The sequence below is a fragment of the Mirounga angustirostris genome, unplaced genomic scaffold (genome assembly GCF_029215605.1).
Source record: "Mirounga angustirostris isolate CCGP_5_RB_7025 unplaced genomic scaffold, mMirAng1.0.hap1 SCAF_2, whole genome shotgun sequence".
In the NCBI taxonomy this organism is placed as follows: domain Eukaryota; kingdom Metazoa; phylum Chordata; class Mammalia; order Carnivora; family Phocidae; genus Mirounga; species Mirounga angustirostris.
The window spans coordinates 106597840-106612090 of record NW_026991710.1 but is presented as its reverse complement, the minus strand read 5'-3'; the positions used below and the strand labels follow the sequence as shown (position 1 = coordinate 106612090).

Below are 14251 nucleotides of genomic sequence, written 5' to 3'. Positions count from 1 at the left end.
GGTATCTAAAGCAAGGCAGATATGAGGAATTCTTAATCTCAGGAAACAAACTGAGGGTTGCTGGAGTGGTGGGGGGTGGGAGGGATGGGGTGGCTGGGTGATAAACATTGGGGAGGGTATGTGCTATGGTGAGCGCTGTGAATTGTGTAAGACTGTTGAATCACAGACCTGTACCTCTGAAACAAATAATACATTATATGTTAACAAAAAAAACAAAAAAGGAGAAGATAGCAGGAAGGGAAGAATGAAGGGGGGAAATCGGAGGGGGAGACGAACCATGAGAGACTATGGACTCTGAGAAGCAAACTGAGGGTTCTAGAGGGCAGGGGATGGGCGGATGGGTTAGCCTGGTGATGGGTATTAAAGAGGGCACATACTGAATGGAGCACTGGGTGTTATACGCAATGAATCATGGAACACTACATCAAAAACTAATGATGTAATGTATGGTGATTAACATAATATAATAATAAAAGTAAATAAATAAATAAATAAAGCAAGGCAGAAAACATGGAAAGTAAGAAAAACATTTAAGAAATGCTTGAAAATCACTGTACTTTGAGACTGATTAGATGAGATGATGACAGAGGAAGGAATTAATGTCGACCAGATTGCTAGTTGGTGACTGTACTTTCATGCATCCTTTTATGCATACCTATGGACAGACTCATTTTATATAATTAGGAACAAAACTATAATACATGTCATCTTCCCTTCCTACTTTTCACTGACATGTTAAATATTCATGTTCTTAAAATCATAAAATCATATAAAAACATATACAGGATTATGTTGTCATTGTTTTGAAAAACTAGAATTATTACATATTCTATTATATATAAATATAATGTGGATGGGCACCTGGGTGGCTCAGTCATTAAGCGTCTGCCTTCAGCTCAGGTCATGATCCCAGGGTCCTGGGATCAGGCCCTGCATCGGGCTCCCTGCTCAGCGGAAGCCTGCTTCTCCCTCTCCCACTCCCCCTGCTTGTGTTCCCTCTCTCGCTGTGTCTCTCTGTCAAATAAATAAAATCTTTGAAAAAAAAAAGAAGCAAACTAGATGCGGCCTCTGTGGCTCCCATAGTTCAGTGTTCTTGGAAGGTTCCTTATTTTCTACTCCAGATGATTAATTCCTATTTGGATAAACATCAAGAGCATAACTGATTAATGTGTTAGAAAGCTTAACAGAGTTGTAAAGACTGTATTCTCAAACTAGTCCTACTAGAAGAGGGTGTATTAAAGATAACAACTATGAAAAAACCAACCTTTCAGTCCAACTATTATTAATAACAAAATCAAATAAATTAATATTATATGTTGATACTCCCTCCTCCAGGAGATGGAGCTTAATCCTTCCTCCCCTTTAATGTGAACTGGACTTAGTGACGTGTTCCAAAGAACAGAGTATGGAAAGTGAGAAACAGTAACTTCACAGTGAAGAAACCTTGCAGACATTACCTTAACCAAGCGATCCAGGTTATGAAAAACAAGAAACAAGTAAGAAACTGTCACAGACCACAGGAAACTAGGGAGACTTAATGACTAAATGCAATATGATATCCTGGATTAGATCCTAGAACAGAAAAAGGACGTAAGGATTTTCAAATAAAGTCTGGAGTTTATTTAATAGTACTGTACTAATGTTAATTTCTTAGTTCTGGCAAACATACCATAGTTGTGTAAGATGTTAACATCAGGGGAAACTGGGTGAAGGATATAAGGGAACTCTCTGTACTATGTTTGCAACTTTTCTGTAAATCTAAACTTAATGCCAAAAGAAAATGCTTATTTTGAAAAAAGGATTAACTCTAGCAGCTTTAATTCTGATTTTTATAATACAGATTTTCATAAGTGTTCTTTAATCTCTTTTCTGAGATCCTATGGTACAAACTGCAAAGTTTCATTGTGTAAATGTCTTTCAATGAGATTATTTTGTTTATTCCACTTTTCTCTGAACAGAAACAATTGTATATTCATTGCCTGCAAAGTTTGAGGACAGTTTCATTGGTTTTCAAGGCTCTAAATGATGTAATAAACATGAGCAGAGTCCTTCTTCCCAAAGATTTGCTAATTTGCAAATAACCAAGTTCACTTGCATAAACAGTAACATAACTATATTAAAGAAAATGAACTTCAGATAATGCTAATAAGTTTCTCAATTCATATTCAAGAATTCTACACTGAGGGGCGCCTGGGTGGCTCAGTCGGTTAAGCGTCAGCCTTCAACTCAGGTCATGATCCCAGGGTCCTGGGATTGACTCTGTATCAGGCCCCCTGCTCAGTGGGGAGCCTGCTTCTCCCTCACCCTCTTCCTCTCCCACTCCCCCTGCTTGTGTTCCCTCTCTTGCTGTCTCTCTCTCTGTCAAATAAATAAATCTTAAAAAAAAAAAAAGAATTCTACACTGATACTAATTTTTTTCTTCTAAATTATTGAATCTCTCAGGTCCTTATTTACATTGTCAACACTTTTTATCAATTGAAATGGTATTAGGATTTTCTTGGCTACCACAAGAAAAGTTATGAATAGCCAGACCTACCAGTTCATTTCCTTAAGGAAAACAGACTTTTGCTACTACTCCAAACCTGTTACAGTATACTTTGTTTTCCTTTTTAGTGGGCAAAAGCACCAAAGTGGTCAACACACATGGTGCTACTATGTACAGCAGGACAATTCTAGGGACAAAGAAAAACCACACTCAATAAAAACACACACAATAAAAATATCATAACAAATAAATATGGATTCTATCTGGTGTTTGTTCAGTACTGGTCTGTCCAACGCTTTTCTGTGTTTGTTTTTCTGTGCTCTGTCTACCAGCAGTATCTAATTTTCATCCTTGAAGTCTTTTGATTGCTTTCTAGAAGAAAGCCATAGTTTGAATGGTTAAAATCTATGCTAGATGTTATGGCAGCTTGAGGGGTGGGGAACCTGGGATGGCTGGTGTTCTTTCTAGCCTAGCCATGGTCACCACTGGAACAAATGTGAAGCATGGTAGAGAAAAGGAAGGGATCAGCCAGTAAATTATTGTGTACTCACTGCACGAAATAAATTTTTACATCAGGAAGATATCTCCACTGGAACTATACTAATAATGACCCCATTCCCAGGACCACATTCCCTACCGCCACCCCCTTCAGTTAAATGGAGCATACTTACAAAGCACTAAGTTAGGGATAAGATCTGAGCCTGGCAAAATTGAAATCATAGGCCAGCAAAACATTTTGTGATAGGGCATTTTTGTACTTTTAAAAATGTCAGATGGACTGAGGGCTCATCACCTAGCTAAAATGCATGTGCCAACAGTGAAGAACAAAAACCGCAATAGGAGAGCCAAGTTTGGAGAAATTAGGTCTAAGAAGTATCAAAAAAGGTAAAGGAGAAGCTAGCACATAAGTGGGACATTGAATGATTTGACCAGATAGGAAGAAAGGGTGTTTCAGAGAGAACAAAGGACATCAAGTATAGGTGTGAAAGTACAGCAGAGATAGGAGAATGGGTGTATGTTTCTGCATAGTAATGTCAAGCACTGAATGTTCGTGTCTCCCCAAAATGTGTATGTCGAAACCCTACCACTCAATGTGATGGTATTAGGAGAAGGACCTTTGGGAAGCAATTAGGATTAGATGAGGCCATGAGGATGGAGCCCTGGTGAATGGGATTAGTGCCCTCATAAGGGTCATGAGAAAGCTTGCTTGTTCTCTCTGCTCTCTGCCATGTAGGGATACAAAGAAAGTCAGCAATCTACAACTTGGAGGAGGGTCTTCACCAGAACCTGACCATGCTGGGACAGTGATCTTGAACTACCAGCCTTCAGAACTGTGAGAAATAAATTTCTGTTGTTTATAAGCTACTCAGTCTATGCTATTTTATTTTATTTTTTTATTTTTTTGAGAGAGAGTGTATGTGCGAGTGGGAACGGGGGTGAGGGTGCAGAGGGAGAGGGAGAGAGAGAATCTTAAGCAGGTCCATGCCCAGTGCAGAGCCCAATGTGGGGCTCAATCCTAGGACCCTGAGATCATGACCTGAGCCAAAATCAAGAGTCAGATGCTTAATCGACTGAGCCACCCAGGCACTCTATACTATTTTTTAAATAGCAGCCCGAGGTAAGACAAGTGGGAATAAAGAAGGCTTTAAAGAAGGAAGATCATCAAAGATGAGATCAGAGAGGCTAGGGACAGATCTGAAACAGCTTTAAAATCATCCTAAGGAATCTGGAATTTATTTGGGAGGCCACCGAGCTTTTGAGTACTATAGAAAAATGATTTACTACATTTTTTTTTTTTTAGAACAGTTTTAGGTTCAAAGCAAAATTGAGTTGAAGGTACAGAGAGACTCCCTTCCTCCCACCTCCTCCATTATCAACATCTCCCACCGGAGTGATACATTTGTTACAATGGATAAACCTATACTCCTATATTATAATCACCCCAAATCCATAGTTTACATTACAGTTCACTCTTGGTGGTATATATTTTACAAGTTTAGGTAAATGTATAATGACATGTATCATCCACCATTATAGTATTATACAGAGTAGTTTCACTGCCCTAACACAATTATCTTATTACTTCAAATTTTAAAATAAAAGTCAGAATAAATAAAGGCCCATAAATCTTCTCAATCAATACCAGGAAGATAGTTTTCATGTAAAGAAAAGCCATGTCTTTGGTGAGAAGTTTATAGGGGTCTTCTTTCTTTTGTGCATATTTCAAATTTTTCAGAAAAAATAATTTTGAATTAAGAAAAAAGAAAAGCATGTCTTTATTAGGTCATCTACACAAAGATTTTATAGAAATGCTTGCACATTCAGCCTTCAGTTTTCTCTTTAACCACACTGCCCCTTAGAATATGTAGTGTTCTCCCTCCTGAAGATATGGAGGAAGTTGTGAAACTGCTGACAAAGATGAGAAAACTTGTTATAAGAGAGATCTCATAAAACGATAGCTTATAACCAAGAATTCTTCTAATTCTGAACCCCTCAAGACCAGGGAAAACTTGATGAAATTAAAATGTTAGCACTTTTAGGCAAGCAAAATAATCTTGTAAAATTTGCATTTCTCTTAGAGAATCCTCTACTGTATGTATATATCAGATCACCACATTGTACACCTTAAATATATACAATTTTTATTTGTCAATTATACTTCCATAAAGCTGGGGGAAAATGAGGAAATGAAACTCAGCTTGGATTGACCCTCTTCCAAATCAAATACATGTCACCTCTACCATCAACTCCTCTTTGTCTTCTTGTCAATCCCTCACCATCAACTGTTCACAATTTTCCTGTTCCTAGGATTTAACAAATCTCACAGTCAACAAAATTCAGAGTTATGTAAATACTCTCATTCCCATTTGAACATGTGAAAACCGATCCTTACAGAAGTCATGTGACACATGTAAGGCCATATGGTTAGTGGCAGGGATAAAGAGAAATGTTGTCTGACCCCTGTCTTAATCCAATACTCATTACACTGCACCAGGATGATTATTTCAGGCAACATTATAAAGAAATTCCACTGTAATTGAAGTGGTTGAATTCTTTGCAATACAACCATCAGTGACCAAGCCTGACATATTACTGTTTTTTAAATCTCAGCCTTCTCTTCTGGATCACAGGGATGACCTAGTTAAGCACATGAATATTTGCTTCATTTTATTTAGCTTCACTGGTAATATTCACACATGTGTTTAATTCTATCTTTGATCCAAACTGCCACAATATATCTTTTTATAGTAGGTTCTCTAACAGAAAAATGATTTAGAACTGTGTTCTAGAAAGCAAATTCTGGCAGCTGTAGGGAAAAAAGACTAGAGATAGAAGACGAGGCATCCAGCTCAGTTAGAAGGCTACTCCACTCTTATATGGGAGAGTCAAGTGCTTTAAGTCAGGCAGTGCCTCTGAAGAAAAGAAAGAAGGAGGGGTGGCTGTCAGAAAAGGAAATCAACAAGACTGGAGACTTATTAGATCTGAAGACATGAGCAAGGAGAGAATGATGTCAGTAAGTAAGATGGACAATGCTAGAGGGGAAACAGGGAAGATATGAATTATCTTCAAACACGCTGAGTTGGAAGTAGAGAGAAAGGGTAGCAAAGAATTGCCATTTCTCATCATAAACTTAGATAAACACTGTTCGAATTTCTAATCTATGTAATTTGATAAAAGAGAAATTAAATTAAAAGAAAAACGAAGTCAGGGTTCAGAGCAGAAGAAAAAGGGAATTATCCTAAACTGGATGTTAATACAGTATATGGCATCATGACTTCGAAATATTTTGATTCTTCAAGTATAACATTCCTATGTTAAAACCCAAGAAAAGGATAAATTTTGGTATATTCATACAATGGAATCCTATTCAGAAGTTTAAAAAGAATGAACTACATATAGGCAACAACATGGGCAATTCCTATTTCTTAGCTTTGATGAGAAAGATTAGGTTCACATGTTCACATGTCCCTGTGCCTTTGATTATGAAGTGATCTCATCCAGAGGTGCCTGGGTGGCTCAGTTGGTTAAGTGTCCCACGGTTGGTTTTGGTTCAGGTCATGATCTCAGGGTCATGAGATCCCACGGCAGGTTCCACACTCAGCGCAGAGTCAGCATGAGATTCTCCCTTGCCCTCTGCCCCTCCCCCATCCCACATGCTTGCTCTCTCTAAATAAATAAATAAAATCTTAAAAAAAAAAAAAAAAGAAGTAATTTTGTCCAAACTGGGAAGACCACTTCTGCAGTGGTGACTCTGCAGGTTAGAGAAGTAAATAGGAACAGACCAGAACCTACCCGGTCAGATCAGCAAATCAATTCTCATGTCCTACACACGAAGAAGGAACAAACATAAAATCTGAATCTTTTTTTTTTTTTAAAGATTTTATTTATTTATTTGACAGAGAGAGAGACAGTAAGAGAAGGAACACAAGCAGGGGTAGTGGGAGAGGGAGAAACAAGCTTCCCGCTGAGCAGGGAGCTGGATGTGGGGCTGGATCCCAGGCCCCTGGGATCACGACCAGAGCCAAAGGCAGACGTTTAACAACTGAGCCACCAGGCACCCCATAAAATCTGAATCTTGACAGGACTTGAAAATATAGACCAGCCAAATATTTTACAATAGAGATTTACTGTACTTTTACTATTAGGGAGATAAACAATGGAACATTTGGAGTAACGAGTGAATGACTAATCTGGAAAGCTTAATGCCCTTTAAAAAAAAAAAATATATATATATATACACAAATGTTTATATATGTATATATAAAATCCATATTTACATGTATTTTGAATCACAAAATGTTTTGAGGTAACAAGTTTTCTTAACACAAGGTCCTCAGATTGCTCATTTCCTAGGAAACAGGGCTAGTTCATTTACCTTCATTCCATTAAAATCCGGGCACTCCATTTGCAATCAGGTCTCCTAAATTTCTATACTGAAACACTCAGCTGTGTGACTACGGGTAAATTACAGATTCTCTCTGAGCTAAAAATGTGTGTTTCTAAGATGTAGAGAAACCAAAAGCTTGAGTCTCACAAGGTCTATGACTCCCAGAGCAAGACCAAATTAGGTTTCCTGTAACCCATACTTCATCCAGTGCCTCACTTGATAACCATAATTTTTAAATTATTTTTTAAATGACCACAGCAGAAGATTACACAAAATACTTGATAGTCTCTTCAAGAATGTAATCTGTCCTTATTGAGCCTCTAGAGTATATTAAGCAGTCATTAGTTTTCCCTTACCCTTTTAAAGATAATGGCAAAATTTTTTTACATACCCAGAGGTGGAAATAATTGCCAAGTAATTTTTACTCCTAAATACACATTAAATACTTGAAATCATTGTTCCTAAATAATACACTTAAAATGTCACCCTAAAATTGACTATGCATGGCAGTCTATTATGGGATTGGTTGAGGTTTGGCACCTAAACCTTTTCACTGTTAGTCATTCACTTCAAACTAGGGCTAATTTACTTTTCCAAAAAGGTCTTAATTCATAGCAGTAAGAAACAGATTTCTTCAACATTGAAATAGCATTGGGTCCTATGAATCAAAATAACTTTTTCAATATTATTAAGGATTAAAAAGTGGAAAATCACACTTAGATATTTTGTATTTTAAAAATTCCATTATTGGGACACCTGGGTGGCTCAGTCGGTTAAGCGTCTGCCCTCAGCTCCTGGTCATGATCCCTGGGTCCTACGACTGAGTCCCACATCCGGCTCCTTGCGTAGCAGGGAGTCTGCTTCTCCGAGACTCTGCCTGCCGCTCCCCCTGCTTGTGCTCTGTCTCTGACAAATAAATAAAAATCTTCTTAAAAAATAAAAATTACATATGACACTAAGTAGAAAACAAGAAAACCATGAGAACGCATAGGAAAATATAGCAGAAATACCCCAAAATGCTGAGAAGCTGTCCTTGAAGGTGAAGACTATGGGTGGATTTTCTTTTATATCCTACCCAATTTTATAACAAGGAAAAAAATCTGTATAATTTAAATAGTTGATTTATAAAACGTGGAGGGTACCCTTCCACTAAAATCACAAAGATCGTAACAGCAGAGAAGACACTGCGATAGGATCAGAGTTTTGTGACCATCCTAACAGATATACCCGTAAATATTGAACCCGCCACAGAGGAGAACCTCCTTATCTGACAATCATAAAAAAGCCCCCAATAGCGAAGAATGGCACGTCACTGCGGCTCACAATACCGCACAACTGGAACGTGGCTCAAATAAATCCCTCTGGGGGCGCGTGGGTGGCTCAGTCGTAAAGCGTCTGCCTTCGGCTCAGGTCATGATTCCAGGTCCTGGGATCGAGTCCCGCATCGGGCTCCCTGCTCGGCGGGGAGCCTGCTTCTCCCTCCCCCACTCCCCTGCTTGTGTTCCCTCTCTCGCTGTCTCTCTCTGTCAAATAAATAAAAAAAAAAATAAAAAAATCTTAAAAATAAAAAAAATAAATCCCTCTGATTACAGAACCCCACACACTCAATCCCAACTACGCCAACATTCTGGCAGTCCCCCCCCCCCCCCAGCCCACGTGTACACTCTCCGGATTGAAAGGATGGATTTAATTGTCCCTCTTCAAGACTCTTACTCATAATCGCTACTCGCTGAGGAGTATGAACCCGAGCAGCTGACCCGATCTTCGTAATCGCAATCCTCATCTTCTTGTGAGGAGGGGTCTCCAGGGAGCTCATCTGGGCTATGACGCGCGCCGCACGAAATCGGAGACGCCATCATCAGGAACGCAAGAGCTACAAGTCGCGTAATTCAAATCTCGAAACTACGGCTCGCCCTAACCGCCATGTTGTCTCCGCTGGGAAAGGGCAGGGGCCACGTGACAGCCGGCCCTTGGCTGCAATTGGTGGCGGTGGGGTTGCCAGGGCGACGAGGAAGCTTTCCCGAGCGCGCGAGAAATACTCAAAGAAGCCAAAGAGGTGAGACGTCCAGGAGGGCGTCTCAGCTGGAGGAATTCAAGTAGCTAAACCTTCACCGCTTAGCTTCGCCTAAATGCACTCTTTTGGAGCCGCATAATTTATCAACAGCGGAGACCCCCCCCCCCGCCTTTTTCTTCCAGTTTGCACTTTGCCCTTTTTACGAGGAACAGCTGCCCAAAGCCTTAGAGGCACGAAGCCTGGGGTTCCCTTGCGGTAAAGGAAACTCCTCTCTACCTTTCCTCGGGGCCTCTGCCTCTTGTGCTGGGAAGGGACGCTTTTAGGCAACGCCCTCTAAGAGGTGCTAATGTAAATACGCCCCATTGTTTCTTTGGTTTTCATACTGTCTCGCAATTGCAAACGTTTTTATAGTTTTCCCAAAAAGATATTGTAAACTGCTTCAAATGGGTGGCAATGTAGTGAAATCAACTGCATGTTCATTTTGTAACGCAAACTTATAATTTGTTCTCATCACTGACTTGGAAGTGTAAACTGATAAATTTTATCGGTAATTTACGAGTACCTCCATCAAGTATTTTTTTCTAAGTACAAAATACTAGCATTTATTGAGAGTCAGCCATTTTTCAAATTATTTGTTCTATTCGTATTCTATGCTAAGTATTCACATAGTATGAAGTAAATATCTTTATACTAAAATAAAGAAACTGAAGCTTAGGTTATTCATCTTAATGGTCAATTGGCTAGAAGGCAATAAAGTCAAACAAAAATTGAACCCAAGTCATTAACTACTAGATTATATTTCCTCCTCAGGGCTCAGTAATTCAACTGTTACAGATCTATTCCAGGAAAATAAAGGATGCAAAAAATTTATAAAATTTCTGAAAGTGGAAAGCTGAAAGCAATCTAAATGTTTGACAATAGGGGAAAAGTTAAATAATAACATATGAAATATGAATATTATGAAATAGAAATGTTTTCAAAGAGTAATGCATGGGGGAAATACTCATTTTATAGCAAGAAAAAAAGGATATAATATTTTACGATCTCACTGGATGGGTGCTGGAGATTCAACTTAAACTACATGGACAGATGGTGGAGACTGAAAGACAAATAGGCAATTTATAAAATACAGTGATAAGTATCACGATAAATGCAGAGTTCTAAGGAATACCCAAGGGAAAATAGACTGGGGTGTCGAGGGCCACAGCAAATCTCTTAGAGGAAGTCTAAACTTATCTTGTTATTATGGAATATTATAATCCAAAAAGAGAAGAGTAGTGGGAAATGAGTCCTCCCATGGCCCAAAGTGGTTATATGCATGGAGAATTAAAAAAAAAACCTGAGCGGGGGCGCCTGGGTGGCTCAGTCAGTTAAGTCTCTGCCTTTGGCTCAGGTCATGATCCAGGTCAAGATCCCCAGGTCAGGCTCCCTGCTCAGCGGGGAGCCTGCTTCTCTCTCCCCCTCTGCTCCTCCCCCTCCACTCTTGCTCTCTCAAATAAATAAATAAAACCTTTAAAAAAAAAAAAAAAGAACCTAAGCAGTAGCAGGCTAACAGTATTTAAACTTTCAAGATGCAATTTAGTTTCATTTGTCACAATACAATATGTACGTTTGAATATCCTAAGCTTTTTTGTTGTATAATTTTTAAATGTGCTTTTTCAGAGTTGTATGCCAGCTACTGAATATTGTTTTGCAGTTTGCTTTGAATTAATTTATAAAATTGTTTTTATCTTATCTAAGAGGTATAGAACACAGAGCTTATACTTGTTTATTTAAAATTATAATTTAAAAAAGTTTAAGTCATCCCTGGAAATCCACAACAGTTTTTCTTTAAAAGAGGTTTATATATCGCTCAGATTGGAAAACGGGGGGCTAGTTCATAAAGGGATAATGGGGCAAAGGAGGAGGAGGGTAGCAGGAGAAGATGGCCTCTAAGGCACAGATGGAAGGATACGACCTTGCTGACATGTCTTCCTTAAAACTGGTTCCTAGGGATGCCTGGCTGGCTCAGTCAGTTAAGCGGCTGCCTTTGGCTCAGGTCCTGATCCCAGGGTCCTGGGATGGAGTCCCGCATCGGTAGAAAAAAAAAAAAATCTTAAAAAAAATACCTCAAACTGGTTCCTAAAGGGAGGTGCAGGTGTGGATGCTGACTTGCCAGTTTTAGTCAGGGAGCTGAAATACTATCCATGTATTAGTGTTTATTTTCTCAGGTAAGTAGAAGGCAACCTTGCCAGCTGAAAATGATGAAGGAAGTAATGGGGTTAGAAGTTTGAAGAGAATGGATCCAGGAAGGAAGGGAAACAAGTATTTCCATCAGCACTGAGGTCCAAAAAAATGTATTACTTTTAAAATCAGAGAAACATTATTATAAAAAAAAGTTGGAACCACTATAATAGTTATATTATGTTGGTTAAAACATACATACTTATTCTCACCACAATCTCAAATGTTAAAAATTACTTAAGATTTCATTCCAAAACAAAGAATGCTTGGGGTGCCTGGCTGGCTCAGTTGGAAGAGAATGAGACTTTTGATCTCAGGGTCCTGAGTTCGAGCCCCACCTTAGGTGTAGAGATTACTTATTTTTTTCTTTTAAACTTTATTTACTTGACAGAGAGAGACACAGGGAGAGAGGGAACACAAGCAGGGGGAGTGGGTGAGGGAGTAGCAGGCCTCCCGCTGAGCAGGGAGCCAGATGCGGGGCTCATCCCTGGACTCTGGGATCATGACCCCATCCGAAGGCAGACGCTTAATGACTGAGCCACCCAGGCACCCCTAGGTGTAGAAATTACTTAAGTAAATAAACTTTAAAAAATGCTTTAGGCACCTCTTTTAATTTTGTTATTTTAAAAGCATCTTATTGAAAGTGAAAAAGAAAAGGACATTTTAAATTTTAACAAAAAAACACATTTTCTTCATATAAATAACACTCTGGAAATTAAGAAACAAACAGATGAACATAGAGGAAGGGACGGAAAGATAAAATAAGAGAAAAACAGAGAGGGAGGCAAACCATAAGAGACTCTTAACTCTAGGAAACCAACTGAAGGTTGCTGGAGGGGAGGTGGGTGGGGAGATGGGGTAATTGGGTGATGGGCATTGAAGAGGGCACTTGATGTCATGAGTACTGGATGTTATATGCAACTGTTGAATCACTAAATTCTGCCTCTGAAACTCATAATACACTATGTGTTAACTAAATTGAATTTAAAGAAAATTTTTATAAAAAATTAAAAAAGAACACTATTTTTTCTCTATAAACATCCAATAATTTCATACCCTGCTCATAAACCTTCAGTGTCACCCCATAAAGTCCAAACTGTGTAGTCTCTTGACTACAAAAGAAAATTCCAATTCTACAAACAATTGAGCACCAATTAGGAATTAGATGCCTTATTTCCTGCATTAATCAAGTTAATCAAATGTGCCCAACATGTCAGATCAAATGATCCCCTGGGGTTCTTGTTAAACAGAGAGATTTTAAGGCCTGTCCCCACTTCAACAGGATCAGAATCTCCAGGGAAGTTGGCCTGGAAATCTCTATTTTAAAAAGTGCCCCTGCCCCTCAGTGATCCCTAGGTTAAGGTAAACTTGGGAAACACTGCCCTAAGCCTCCACTCAGTTCTAATGCTTCATACCTGCAGGCCCACTGACCATTTCCCCAGTAGGCTAGAACCCACTCCCACCTCCTGAATTTGAGCCTGGCAGACAGACCTCTCCCTGCTCCAGAACCTACCTATAATCTTGAGCCAGTCAACCTCTCCAAGCTGCATATCTTTATCTGTGAATTCAGATATTGGTACATACTTCACAGGACTGTTTATAGAGTCCAATAAGTTAATGCATGTACAATACCTAGCACATAAAATGTCAATAAAACTTAAGTTATTTTATAAATCATTTACTCATGTGGTTCTTTCATTGAGGAATGCTACTTATCCAAAATATCACATTTTACTTCAAGACCCAATTCTAATAGTACCCTTTTCAAGAAGCCTCCCACACTCTTTTCTTATCTCAGTGACAATTCCTCTTTCCACTTTCCCCTCATAATCTATCCAAGAAAGTTCTGTTATAACAAGTATCAGTCTGGGTGTTTCTAAATTATTTAGGAATGTGTCTATCTTTGCTACCAAACGACAAATTCCTGGAAGATATGACTGGGTCTTTTTTGTTGTTTTTCAATCTTTCATCTTATACAAGGTTGAACAGGAGCAGGAAGTGCCACATAAAAGTATCTTCTAAGAAACGTTCTTTACAATAGCCATGTCTCTGGGTTATGTTAACTTCCTTGGCTAGTCTATTTCCATATGTTAGTTTAATAGACAAAATCTGCCCCACCCAAAACGTTACCACTTTCACGAAAGAAGAAATAATAGCAATCATTTTATATTCTTATTTAAATTTTCAGGATGATATTAGCTAATCAGATTTCTAATTTTATATATCACATTTGTACTAAATATCTAACAACCTTAGGTATACTAGAGGGGATGAAGAACAGAAAAGAATAACATGCTATTTTCAGGGCCTTTTAAAAAATACTGACTGTTTCATAATTAGCAATTTCAGGAAGACTTAAAAGAGACTGGGGTATATTCTCAATTTCTATTTTCCGCTCACAGATGGCCAGCTGTCTTCTGGACTAAATATGTTTAGTTTAATACATATGACATAAAGTCCTTATTTTTCATAGATTACCATCTCAATTAGGCAAACAATACAATTCTGACATAAAATACGCCAGATAAGGACATAATTAAATATTTAGTGTCTTTAGCAGTTTCAAGAGCTCTCTGCTTAGTAGTAATGGAAGCGAGCAATGAGAAGTAAGTGAAAACAGGGCCGCCTGAGGTCAGGTCCA

The 14251-nt window shown here is 38.7% G+C and overlaps 1 protein-coding gene across 6 annotated transcripts in view; it reads right to left on the bottom strand.

Moving 5' to 3' along the window:
• The window catches only part of INTU (inturned planar cell polarity protein), an 84433-nt gene extending 75105 nt beyond the window's left edge, over positions 1-9328 (bottom strand). For all 6 annotated transcript variants that reach the window (XM_064585035.1, XM_045880478.2, XM_054508767.2 and 3 more), the window contains exon 1: positions 9087-9328. In XM_064585035.1, the coding sequence (XP_064441105.1) occupies positions 9087-9232 (146 nt within the window). In that variant the 5' untranslated portion in view covers positions 9233-9328. The remainder of the gene's footprint in view (positions 1-9086) is intronic.
• Between the last annotated feature and the right edge of the window lie 4923 nt (positions 9329-14251).